The 13,739-nt window shown below is 37.6% G+C and overlaps 2 protein-coding genes and 3 non-coding genes across 5 annotated transcripts in view; all 5 read right to left on the bottom strand.

Moving 5' to 3' along the window:
• The window catches only part of MSH4 (mutS homolog 4), a 79,834-nt gene extending 78,012 nt beyond the window's left edge, over positions 1-1,822 (bottom strand). Inside the window, exon 1 of the mRNA XM_043575301.1 lies at positions 27-1,822. Coding sequence (XP_043431236.1) covers positions 27-267 — 241 coding nt within the window. The 5' untranslated portion in view covers positions 268-1,822. The remainder of the gene's footprint in view (positions 1-26) is intronic.
• Positions 1,823-1,947: 125 nt separating this feature from the next.
• Positions 1,948-10,587, bottom strand: RABGGTB (Rab geranylgeranyltransferase subunit beta). The gene is given in 10 exon segments (XM_043575300.1): positions 1,948-2,535; positions 3,121-3,270; positions 5,055-5,180; positions 5,850-5,960; positions 6,046-6,098; positions 6,941-7,046; positions 7,616-7,813; positions 9,037-9,144; positions 10,221-10,264; positions 10,267-10,587. Coding segments are annotated over 10 exon segments (1,227 nt in total). The 5' UTR covers positions 10,457-10,587; the 3' UTR covers positions 1,948-2,394.
• Positions 7,404-7,475, bottom strand: LOC122482351. The gene has a single exon (XR_006297138.1). It is a non-coding gene; the product is annotated as a small nucleolar RNA SNORD45 (small nucleolar RNA).
• On the bottom strand, positions 8,658-8,741 carry LOC122482349. The gene has a single exon (XR_006297136.1). It is a non-coding gene; the product is annotated as a small nucleolar RNA SNORD45 (small nucleolar RNA).
• On the bottom strand, positions 9,303-9,381 carry LOC122482350. The gene has a single exon (XR_006297137.1). It is a non-coding gene; the product is annotated as a small nucleolar RNA SNORD45 (small nucleolar RNA).
• Positions 10,588-13,739: the final 3,152 nt, after the last annotated feature.

Genomic DNA, 13,739 nt, shown 5'->3' with positions numbered 1-13,739 from the left:
GGTGACTCCACCCAACCACTCCTTGCCTTGGGCTGGTCGAGTGCGGGGCGGGTGGCCATGGACACTGCTGCTGCTGCTGCTGCTCTGGTCGCCGGCGGCTCCAGACGTGCCCGGAGGTGTGGACGCGGAGGCCTGCGCTGAAGGGCGGCTCTGAGGAGTCTCCTGGAGTCCGAAATTACAGCGACGACCCTGAATTCTAGCCTTTCCCAATGCGGGGGAAGCCGCAGGGGCAGAAGACGAGGTTGACGAGACCTCAGGCCTCAGCATCCTCACGAATCTTTCCAGACAGAAGGTTGGGATTTCTGAGCGCCGTCACCGCCCCGAAGTACGGAAGCGTCGAAGAACAGGGCTGGAGCCCCGTGCGCAGACGCACAGAGCCCCAGCGCGCAGGCGCACCGACCCCAACTTCCCCCATCCACACCTGGGATCCTACCCCCACCGGTGTCCAGTGCCTCCACCTCTCCCAGGATTTGGCTTTGTGGCTTTGAGCTTAATGAGGCACAACTCGGCTGAACCAAATTCTTCAGAGCCCATCGATGTCCATCCAATTTGGTAGCCCCGTTGTTAGTTACCACAGCACTCTATTTTACTGAAGGGGTTTGGTGCTTTTTAACATTTCCCACATACCCTCAAATACGCTTTTGAAATTCTTTTTAAATTTTCAAACTCTCCCTCACTGGACACTCAATGCCTGCTGGTGGAGACAAATTCAGTTTTCAGCCTAACATTGCTTCTATAGCAAAACACAGAAAAGTGCCACGAACCTCCTACAGCTTCAGTATCCACAAGGCTGATCACAAGATTGCCCTTCACCCATTAAGCACAGAACTATATACACAGTGCCCTAAGAACCAGGTCAAAAAAGATGAGCTCTCTCCCACAGTTCTCTATTTTTCATACCGTAGGTATGAATTAGTTAAGAACAGACTATACAAATCCAAGCTCTAGCTTTGCAACAAATGACTTTCAGGGCCTTTTACTTTTCTTGACTATGGACATAGTACCAACTTCATAGAGAAGCTAGGATTGAGAAAATACTCTGGATACTATTAGAAGATACTTAAAAACATTGCTAAACAGGGGCACCTGGGTGGCTCAGTGCTGACAGCTCAGAGCCTGGAGCCTGCTTCAGATTCCGTGTCTCCGTCTTCTCTGCCCCTCCCCTGCTGGTGCTCTCTCAAAAATAAACGTGAAAAACATTTAAATATTACTAAACACAGCGTTTAAGTACAGACTTGTGACATCACTGTTGTACACCTGAAACTAATGCAACATTATGTAAAAACTGATTTCAGGCAGCTGTTCCCTCAATAAATCAGGTGTTTACAGCCTAGTTCACCCACAGTTCCAATGGCACCATTTAATTATGTTCTATCCAATTTCAAACTTTCAGAACAATCAAAATAGTGGCAATTCATCCTAAACTCTTCAAATTAGTTAACTGTCAAAATAGTTTCATTTCAACAATCTCATGTTAAGCACCTTTTCTTCAAAATGTTAAAAATGGACATTGGTGAATGAGGTCTAAGTGAACCATCACTTTCACTCTACCTCCAAAGTGGGGCTTGAACTCACCACAAGAGTGCCATGCTCTACCGACTGAGCCAGCCAGGAACCCCACTAATCCTTATTCTTAAAAGGACTATTAATATAGAATATTGCCAACATGCTTGAGAAAATTTCAACTTCCATACTTCATTTTCACCAAGAATGTAAAACTCACAGAGAATACTCATCTGTGCTTATGTTTCTGAAAATACAGGTTCAAAAAATATTGTGGCAACTATCAACTTCCATTTCCTTGAAGGCCAACAATTCCTTGGGAATAGCTGGCACTGTGACATAAAATCATAAAAAGTAAGAGTAAAGTATATTCAAATTGCAATCCTATACCTAAATTACTTTGTGACCAATTCAGAGTAGCCATAAACTTATGAAACAGTCCCGAATTTCAAAAGCCATTTATTCTTGTGCATCTTTTAATTCATATATGGATGGGTTTATCAATTTTTATTAACATTCACATTCTCATTGACATAGACCAATTTACATTAGCCATTATTATATAACATGAAAGAAGCACATGAAAAACATCAAGTAGAACACAATACTTCTTTAAATAGTTCTTTAAACTGAGCTTGCTGTTAAGGAAACATACAAATAAATACACTGAAGCAGAAACAAATAATTGTACTCAGAATAATACCATTGCAGAAGGTAATCTAAAGCTGATACAATAAAGATCTTTATTTTACATTATGTATAAGTACATAATTAATATTCATATACAAAATAGTAACACAGCTTTTAAGTCTGATAAGCACTTTAAGCACATTAAGTTTGATAAGCACTTTTGTTAAGATAGCAAAACTATACTAAGCAATGTCTCACTGTCTAGCTCACTAGTTCAGGCTGAACATTCACTCTCCGAAGTACTTCTTCAGGCATGCAGAAAACAGGACTAACAGGTTTGATCTGTTCTTCTCCCAAAAGTGACAATCCAGCAATTCCAAATAAAGTATGAAAAGGATCCACCTATTTAAAAAATAAGAATTTATAAAGTATTACAAATGAAAACTTCTGAAACTCTACTTCCGAACAAGTTATACTGGATCCCATTGTATTTTACTTTAATAAATGCTTAATTCTTCTAAAACAAAAGTGATGGGGGTGCCTGGGTGGCTCAGTTAAATGTCCAACTTCAGCTCAGGTCATATCTCACAGCTGGGGAGTTTGAGCCCCATGTTGGGCTCCGTGCTGACAGCTCAGAGCCTGGAGCCTGGTTGGGATTGTTGTATCTCCCTCTCCCTCTCAAAAACAAACATCAAAAAAAAAAACAAATAAATAAATAAAATAAAATATGTATGTATAAAATAAAAATGATGGCTTCAAATTGTTTTTAACACAGGACCTTCACCATACACTACTTTTCTTGACAAGTGATAAGAAATTTCTGTACACTTGTTTTATATCATCTGTTCTCAAATTAAAATTATCAGAAGGGTATCTATCCTACTTTGCATACTATCCCACTTCCATGTCTGGAAATGCCTGGAAACATAAAAGTAACTCAAAGCAACATTGAAAATGTAACTAACAAGATGTCAGAAATATACTTGCCATATCTCCTGGTCGATCTGCAAATCCTCCTGTTTCTTCATCTTGACATGCTAAAATGAAACTTCGCAGTTTCTCTCTATCAATCCAATGAAGCCTTCCAATTATCTTTAGGGAAGCCAACACCCACCATGAATAGCATACATCTGGTAACTAGGAGAAAAAAAAAAAGCCACAAGAGAATTGCCACAATTTTATTCTCTAGTCCAAACATGGGGTGGGGGAGGATTAGAATTAAAGATAATCTTTAGAATTAAAGTTAATCACTGGAAAACAAACATTTCAATCCAGATACCCATGCTAAAAGTTTCAGAGCTTTGTTACTCAGTGAAAACTATACCTGTACCTCTATTTTATATGCAAAGAATGCCCCTTATGCTAATGTTATGATATACCTGCTTAAAGACAGTCTAAAGCCCAGTTCCTCAAAATATGGGTCACTTGGGTTTAAAAAACGCAGAACATCTCACCTTCAATTGAAGAATCATTTCAACAAAATCAGTGGGTGATTCATAGGTGTATTAAAAGCTCTCCTACACTAAGTGTAGATTCCTGGCAATCCCCACCCTGACCCATTTTAATAACCCAAAAATAATAATGCCTTATTATTTTTGGTCAAAAATCCAGCTAGCTACAGTCTTTGAGTTATTATCTAGACTACAATGTTTTGTTTTGTTTTTTTAAGCTTTATTATTTATTTTTGAGAGAGAAAGCACGAGTCAGAAAAGGAGAGGGAAAGGGAAAGAAAGAGGAAGAGAATCCCAAGCAGGCTCTGCACTATTAGCAGATCCCTATGTGGGGTTTGACCCCATGAACTATGAGATCATGACCGGAGCCGAAGTTGGATGCTTAACCAAATGAGCCATGCAAGCACCCCAAAAGATTTTATATGCATAAATGGTTTTTATAATACACAAATCTTACAATTTGCTTTTCAGGATAATTACATAGTTGCAGTAAGACTGTATGTCCTACAATGCTAAAAACATTTGCTATCTGGCGCTTCCAGACCCAATTTAGAGAATGTGTGATAACTAAAAAGAAATGCAAACTATGAAGGAAAGCTGGATTCCCTTCCCTCCAAATCAAAATGTCAAAAATTGGGTTTTTCTTTTAAAAAATTTAATAAAGGTTTTAAATGAAAACTTTGTAGGATTTTTAAAAATCATTGATTTTCTAAGTTACTTGTCCTTTCACCCACTAAGTAGACATGGAGATTTCTACACAAGATACAGGTGTTCACTTAATAGCCCTCCTTGGGGGGGCACCTAGGTGGCTCAGTTAAGTGTCCAACTTCAGCTTAAGTCACAATCTCAGAGTTCGTGACTTTGAGCCCAGTATCAGGCTCTGTGCTGACAGCTCAGAGCCTGGATGGAGACTGCTTCGGATTCTGTGTCTCCCCCTCTCTTGTAGCCTCCCCACCCCACCCCCCAAAATAAACATTAAAAGAATTTAAACACAGTAGCCCTCTTTGGGTCCCAGATACAAACAAAACTTTTAATGCATGACTGATTTTCCTTGGTATAGGTCTAGAACTAAAAGTTTAAAGAAATAGCTACATTTCTATCCCTGGAAAATACAAGGCCTTCAGGATAGGGAAAAAGACCCTTTAAGAATTCATATAGTAAGTCTAAATACAAATATACTTTAAAGCTAAGAGTTATTTGCCATTTTTTTTTTTGTTTTCCCTCAGATTCTACTTCAGGATAGGGAAGACTGAAGACAGCATCAGAAATTAGCATACACATCTTTTCTTCAAGAGTCTTTTAAATGGATACCTTAATAAGTATCTCAACTCTAATTTCTTGCCAAGGGCATTTTTTTAGGACGTACAACTGAAAATTTTCAATGGGGGTGGAAAGACAAGCTCATTAACAATTTACAAAAAGCTATAATAATAAAGCTACTAGAACACAGTATATCTGATGAAACTATACCTTCTCTGGCCTTCCATTGAGTCCACCTGATGGTAACTGTCGTTCACAAAGCCACCAACCGAGTAAATCGGAATTTACTTGATGCAACTGGCTAGTAATAGCCAGAAATCCTGTGCAACAATAGATCTAAAATTACAGACATAAAGTACATGTATATAATAATTTTTCAATAGTAATAGTGATAAAAACTACTCAAGTAAAAAGCCAATTTATGTCTAAAAACTTGGTTTCTATTAAAAAGTTAGAATTGCAAACATGTAAATATCACCTAACTACCTGAACAAATCCAAACATACTAATTCTAGGATCCAATTCTGCGATGAAATACTATTGTCAAAATTTCTTCATGGCTAAAAGCCAATTTTTTTCCCCAAGATTTTATTTTTAAGTAATCTCTATACCCAACATGAGGCTCAAACTCACAACTCCATGATCACAAGTCACATGCTCTATGGACAGAGAGCTAGGTAGGTGCCCCTAAAAAGCAAGTTTTATTTGACAACTATTTACAGATACAATGTACAACAGTACAAATACTCTTTACAAACACAATTTGCCTCTCTGGCACAAGCAAATAGGTGTTCAGGAGAGGTGGGGAACAGGATGCTAGAACATACTACTGTAAAAATGCCTTCCTTTATCTGCATTTAAGCAATTCTTACGTAAAATCCCACATTATAGTATATTTAACTTCATTCACATTTAACAGACACAAACTGCTATTAATATTTTAGCAGTTTACCACACTAGTTATCCCTTCAAAGTTGACAATTTTAATCCACATTAATAAATTACCTGTCCAGCATGGGATTCAGAACCTGGCCTGCAACCAAATCCACCATCAAAGTTCATACACGATAAAACAAATTCAATTGCTTTTTCCACATTAATAGCATCTAACTTCCCCTACAAACAGAAAAAAAAATAAGCCTATTAGATTCCAGAATAATCATGGGCACTTAATTATTCCAATACAATATTCAAAACTTACCAACAGGGCCAAAGTTGCCACCGCACAAAAAGAGAATCTTGTATCAATTTCTCCTAAAAGAAAATGGAATCAAATCAAAACATAAGTGCTACCAGAAGAACCTGACCCTAATATATAATGCAGGTTAACTAACAAACTGCAAAGCTACCACGGTTAAATTTCCAAGAGTGCAAGCTTAATATTTACTTTTTGGACACTAGGAGGAACGCTAAATCTGAAACAAAATCACTTCTGAGGAAACCAGTAACTAGAAAATAGTTTTGTCAAAAATACAGCAATTTATCTAAAGTTGCTTAGAATGCCCAGAAAGGGAAGATAACTAACACAGAACCAAAAGGACTATTCAATTTCTAATAATGACAATGAACTTACCCTATTATATAAAAGTGCATTTTCACATCCCATGAAGCAGCTGGTCTCTCCGGCCTGCACTGTATTCAGCCCTAAAGCAGAGATTATCTACATTTATCAAATATAGTACTATGTACTATTCCCTCCCTCCACTCAAATATCCAGTAAGTTTGTAAAGTTTTTTGACTATTTTTCCCTTGCCAGTAAATAGTTTGAAAAAAACTTTACAAAGTCACCAAATACTGGGGAAAAAAATTTCACCTACCTCATCTTTTAGACTGGCCCCCTCTGTTCCAGTTCTCCTGTATGCTGATATAACTACACAGTGCATGCTGGAACTTCCAGCAGACCATTTAACTTCAGTTAGACCAGCTGCTTAGTGGGACCTGAAAAGATCAAAAACTTAAAAGTCTCCTTATAATTATTAGCAAAGTCTCCAATTCATTGTACTTAAAATTTTTCAACAAAGTTTATCACTACAATCAACACCAAAACAGAATTTAAAATTGGTTATTTTGGGTAGCATGGCTTAGAATGACATTACCCCAAATATCTCCAGCAAAAGAACCATCTTCTTTCTGTAGACTCTGAACATATTCCACAACTTTATTTACATCAATAACATTAATACTATCATATAGAGTAAGAATCTGTAACAAAAACAAAACATGTTAAGTAAATACCTCTTCAACACTGCTAAGTTTGTTCTGATGTTTTCCTCAATGACATTTTAAATTGTTAAGCAAACATGTCCTTTTGTCTCTGCATACTGCAAATCTGCAGGCTATCTTCTATTATGCCACAGGCTTTATCAACAAACCCAAATTGGTAACATAAAGCATTCATCCCCTACACACAAACTATACCTTAGCATTCTAAGGCCTTTAAATATACTAACTATTTAAATCCCTAATTGTGCATTTTCACTAATATGAAAATCAACATTTAACTCTACCTGGAGATTTTCAAATTATTTACATATAACAAAGATAAACATTTTACCATTCAAGGTCTCAGTGGAATTTTACTATTTACATCAACTTTGGATTCAGCTAATACATGCCATCACATCATTGACCTTGTAGAATACAGGCTTCATTTGAAAAGAGAAACTTGTTTGACATAGACATCAATTTTGTCATACTCCTAATACCCAATTTTTGCGTTCTCAAGTAAGAAAATACACTGCCAAGACTGTTAAATTTTAATAAATATTTACCTGGACAGCACTTAGAGTGTACAAAAGATGAGGATCATGTCCGATACTAGCACTTATTCCACCACACTCGTGTTGACATGACTTAATAAATGTCAGAATTTCTTCTCTATTCATCCGATGTAGTTGTCCCATGAGATCCATTACAGTCAGACCCCAATAGATACCACTCATTCTCAAATACTCAGACATACAGTATTCCTAAAATACACAATGACTTTAATGTGCCAGTTTGAACTGATGCAGGGTAAAAGTGATGGAACATACAAAGCTAACTAACCACACATACTGTTTAATTCAGTTGATCCTAACATCATCAGTATTGATTTTAAATTTGTGGCTCTCAAATTTGGTGGGGGGACAGTATCTGAGAGGCATATGATAAATTCACCTGTGACTGACAATACAAACAGGACTTCAATCTCTCCTAAGAGCCAACCAGAAGTAGAAGTGAAAAATATACCAACCATTTTCAAATTTGGGGAAAATATTTCTTTCAGAGTACTTAACATCGTTATTTATTAGACATCTATCCCATTGATATATGGAATATGTACAAAGCCCATCTATTACCTATTAGTTACTGATACAACTACTTGAAAACCAAAATGGCCAAAGCATGCAAAAGATAAAATAGCCAACAGCTCATCAAAGAAAAATAAAAACTGGTAGACAGAGAGTCCACCGATGTTATTACATACTAAAATTTTGAATCAGGTGAGTGGTCTTAGTTTGCTGTGAACCCAAATTCAGGGTTTAAATAATAGGTTGGTAAGTACTAGATTAAAAAGGCAGGGATAAATTAAGACTTAATCCTTGAGTCATCCAGGGAAAAGATAAACATGGTCCTTAACAACTCCATAATGAGGTTATGAGAACTTAAGTCACAAATTCATCAAAACTAGCCAAGATGGTCCATTCAATTGTTGTCTGGATACTACTAGGAAAAATATTTACTTTGAGTTGTATGTTACTCAACGTTTCTGAGATCGTCCCAGAGAGGAAAACTATTCAAGGTTTTGAAACTTAGGGTAAGGACTTTTTCAAGGTCTCAGCGTAATTCTAGAGCTAAAGTATTATTACACATCAGCCATATACTCAGGTAATACATGCCAACACATCACTGACCTTGAAAGTAATACCCACAAAGTACAAATCTCTTTTGTACCTCAAACCTCTTACAAATCTAGGCAGGTGGTAATCTATTTTGTCTGCCAAATCTTCTAAGAACCATCGTTAATGCTGATGTACTCTCAACCTGATGTCCAAAGGCACACTGAATGCACCTCAGAGAGGGATCTTCAGTGCTTTGGCGTGCAGGAGTTACCATTTTTAAGAAACATGGGCCATTACTGACCTACTGACTGCTTATGCATTATAGATTCACTTCAAAATAAATTTCCAACGTAAAATCATATACATACATAATCGTCTTTCTTTGAGCCATAGGATGCAATATAATCTGCATGCTTCTCTAACAAGAGGGTGTCAGGTGCATCTGATTTGATAGTAACATCCTTCTGCGGTGTGCCCTTTCAAAACAAAAAAGCAGTGATTTCATAACTGTTCTTATTTTAATACTTGACCCCAGTTTGTATATTCAACATACATTTGAATTTTTCACTTTGATTTCATCTTGCCACACAAAAGCTGTAAGCACTAAAGCCGTGGTAAGATTCGGGTAATTTTTCAGGTCTCAGAGTAATTCTAGAGCTAACGTAGTAATAATCAACTTCGGATTCAGAATACATGCCAGCTCATCATTGACCCAAAAAATTATTACCCATATCTGCTGTTGCTTACCGTTCACTTAAGACTTTTAAGTAAAATAAACACCACAGAAAATCCAAGCTTATCAATTCAGGCCAACTGAAGGTTTACATGTAGCAGTAAGTTGAAGCATAAATATATATATACCTAGCGTATAATTTGCAGTTAAGTTCTTTAATGAAATTTTACTAATCCTAGAAATTCAGGTTTCAGAGCCACCTCTACACGCTCCAAAGATTATTCAATTTATCAAGGAAATATTTCCTTTAGCCTCATCTTTTCCAGCTTTTTAGTCTTAGTTTCTTCATTTGCAGCAAGCTCTCAGGAAATGAGGACGTTGCTCCAGTTCCTGCACTTCTGATCTAGCTCATTGTGATCGAGACAGCACTACCTCATTGTTAAGTAGGTCATGACGTAGATTACCAAAAAAGAATTTAGTGAATTTCCACCAGATCCCGCCTAAAATTTACATCTTCAAAGAGACCATACCAGTAATGACTCTACAGATTTTGAGCCATACAATATTAAGAAAGGAAACAGGAACCACCAACTGGCGCGGCTTTTTGAGCGATTAAGAAATCGGGCCGTCGGACCTTGAGGCCTGCCTCTTAGGAAGAAGCCTAGATAAAATTAGAAGCCGTAATTGAGCCCGCGAGATCTGCAGAAAACGCTGAGTAATACTTCACCCTCTCCTAGCCCTAAAGAAACCTTGTAAGGCCCGTATCTCAAGCTAACCATTCTCTAATACTTGCGAAAATACCCTAAGGTAACTGAGCCGCTCGGTATCATTCCACCTGCACTGCACCCGAGCACCAAACCAAAACGCAACCTCACTCACCATGTCTGAGACCGAAAAGAGAACGCGGGTCGGTTCCTGGGGAGAGTTAGGCGGCACGCGCCTGCGCAGAAGCGTCCCTTAGGTCCCTTCTGAGCACCAGCATAGCTGACCACACTTGAGCCTGTAGGATGATGGACCCTTTGCGTGGCTGCTCTAGGACCCTGCCGACTGCTCATAGCTGTCCTCGCTGCCTGAGCCCAAATTCTTTGGCGCCCGTTTCTTCGTCCCATAAACATCTCGATTTGTCTAAAAGTTTTAAGTAATGTTTAAATGTCTAAATTACTTTTAAGAAATCATTTGATTTTGACGTTCTTTGAACTCTGAAGAGCTGAAGTAGCTGGTAATTAGTAGAGTTCTTGCGCGTAGTAAGTATTCAATAAACGTTTTTTGAGTAAATGTTAATGAAATAAATGTTCACATTTCCCTCCTGTTTGCCTTCGTACCGGATGCGACTCACTCGCCTACTCCCTTCTCTTCTTCAGGAAGTGCTAACAGTTGGAAAGTTTTGTAAATTACTTTTGAAAAAGAAACACTCGTTCCTATCACAAGCTTTCCACTAAATTCAGATTTGCTAGGGGTGTTATTGCAGCTGTTTTCGTTTGTGCTTTCTTAGGTCGTTCATACTTTGGCATTTTGAGCACCCATTAGAAAATATTGGCTCCCATACCCTTACAATTTATTACCTTCAGTAACGATTTGGAGAAGAGTTCCTGACAACAGTGGGCTATCAATATAATGGGCTATCAGTAATTTAGAGTGTTGAATCTGCTATAATGGTAGATTTCATTATTTCTCCCGGCAATTCCATTGATACTCCCATGTATGTTTGAGGCTACTTTATTTTTTTTTTAATTTTTTTCAACGTTTTTATTTATTTTTGGGACAGAGAGAGACAGAGCATGAACGGGGGAGGGGCAGAGAGAGAGGGAGACACATTATCGGAAACAGGCTCCAGGCTCTGAGCCATCCGCCCAGAGCCTGACGGGGGACCTGAGATCGGTGACCTGGCTGAAGTCGGATGCTTAACCGACTGCGCCACCCAGGCGCCCCTGAGGCTACTTTATTAAATGCATGTAAGTTTAGCATCTATTTCTGGTGGGTTGAGCCTTTTACCATTAAGTGATGACTGTCTCTAGCCCTAAAACTTTTTATCTTAAAAAGTCTTCCCTAAATATTAATGTGATTTCGCCAGCTTTCTTTTGCTTCTAAGTCAGATCGGGGAGGGATGTAGAGGGAAGGAAACCAAGGAAGAGAGGGAGAGGTCACACTTCCTGGGAAAAGCAATGCTCAAAGTAGGAATAATGCAAGCATCAGATCCAAAAAGTAACATTCAGATTGAGTCCATAACTGCTGAAAAAATGAAGAACAAGCCTCATTTCCTACTTTATAAATTCATTCAACAAGTATTTATTGGATGTCTAGAATGTGCCAAATAGTTTTTTTTTTTATTTTTTTTTTAACGTTTATTTATTTTTGAGACAGAGAGAGACAGAGCATGAACGGGGGAGGGTCAGAGAGAGAGGGAGACACAGAATCTGAAACAGGCTCCAGGCTCTGAGCAGTCAGCACAGAGCCCGACACGGGGCTTGACCTCAGCGACCGCGAGATCATGACCTGAGCCGAAGTCGGAAGCTCAACCGACTGAGCCACCCAGGTGCCCCTAGAATGTGCCAAATATTATTCTAAGTTCTAGGGGTGTGATGATCAGCAAAATGGAAATCTGTGTAGGAAGCATAAGTTCTAGCAATTCTTTTAATTACATTCAGCAACTCTATTTATAGATACTTATCCTACAAATAGTCTTTTGGGTATGAAGTGACCTATGTGCAAGAATATTCATAGCAGCAGTCTTTATTAGCAAAAGGTTACAAATACCTTAATTACCATCAAAAGGTTAAATAAACTACACTGTATTCATTATGCAGTCATTAAAGAGAGGAAGCTCTGCATACATTGCAATGGAAAGATCTCTAAAATATATTAAGTGAAAACAAAAACAGAAAGTGCCAAGCTATGTATGTTGTGCTACTATTTGTGTGGAAAACAAAGTAGGAAAATATATGGATGTATTTGTAAATGCACAGAATTACTAAAAGCAGTTGCCTACAGGAGGAGGATAGCTGGGGACAGGATTTAAGGAAGGCTTCTTTTTCACTGAATATGCTGGTACTTTTGAAATTTGGTATATCTTACCTCCTCAAAAAATAAAAATATCCCCCCCCCAAAGAAAAATAGTTACAAAAATAAACAAAAACCCTAATTTTGAAAAAACAAGTTCATCTCTGTCTCTAGGCCTGTGCTGTGTAATATAACTAAATGGGACACTTGAGATGTAGTGAATCTGAATTGAGATGTTATAAAGTATAAAATGCACACCCTATTTTATAGACTTAGTAGGAAAAATAAAGTAAAATATCTCATTAACAATTTAAAAAGTAGATTGCTAAACTCATATTTGGATATATTGGGTTAAGTAAAACATATTCTTTTTTCAAAGTGTATTTATTTTGAAAGGCAGAGAGGGAGACAAAAACATACTCTTTTTTTAAATATTTTTTTAATGTTTATTTTTTTTTTAATTTTTTTTTTAACGTTTATTTATTTTTGAGACAGAGAGAGACAGAGCATGAATGGGGGAGGGTCAGAGAGAGAGGGAGACACAGAATCCGAAGCAGGCTCCAGGCTCTGAGCTGTCAGCACAGAGCCCGACGCGGGGCTGGAACTCACGGACCGTGAGATCATGACCTGAGCCGAAGTCGGCCGCTTAACCGACTGAGCCACCCAGGCGCCCCGGAATTATATAATTTCTAAGAACCTTAGAAAATTTAAAACCTTGGACTATACTGAGTTAATTAATAATCATGGCAAACCTAGATTGTTTTTTGGATAGAATATTAAACCCTTGATTACCAAGCCTGATTTTAAGTTTATATACTTTTGTTTCTTATTTTGATATGCTATGTAGTAAGTGATACCTTTGGGTCAAGTTAATAAATGTTTCTTTTTGTTGCATTAATGTATAAAAGGATATGTATAGCTGAACAAAGTTGTGTTAATGCTCATGAGTTTTGATGATCTGCTGAAATATTGATATGTGACAAACAATTCTCAATGATCTGCCTCCCAGGTTTCTCTGGGAGTTGGTTTCTCTGGGAAGTTAGTTTCTTTAAGTATAATAAGGATTACTGTATAACTATAATAGTAGCAATCGTTACAGAAAAATACAACTATGTATGTGTTTTTATTTTTCAAGAGAAAAGTGCAGTTTTGTTCCAAATTATCAGTTTGTTCTACAGTATGAAAAAGCATAGTGAAAGACAATTTCAGGAAAGTGAATTTTATTTGTCTTGATATGTAGTACCTGCATCTGAAAAGACACTGGAATACGCTACAATTTTGGCAAAGTTCAGTCAGTTTTAAGGGGCTTGCTTCCTTGGTTGAGCCATCAATCCCTAAGGTAAAAGGTTAATCTTTACCTTCTGCCTAGATAGCAGAGATTTTGTCTTAACCAGAATAAAC

The sequence above is a fragment of the Prionailurus bengalensis genome, chromosome C1 (assembly GCF_016509475.1).
Source record: "Prionailurus bengalensis isolate Pbe53 chromosome C1, Fcat_Pben_1.1_paternal_pri, whole genome shotgun sequence".
In the NCBI taxonomy this organism is placed as follows: domain Eukaryota; kingdom Metazoa; phylum Chordata; class Mammalia; order Carnivora; family Felidae; genus Prionailurus; species Prionailurus bengalensis.
Note: the sequence above shows the minus strand (reverse complement) of the source record. Positions and strands in the feature narration are given on the sequence as shown.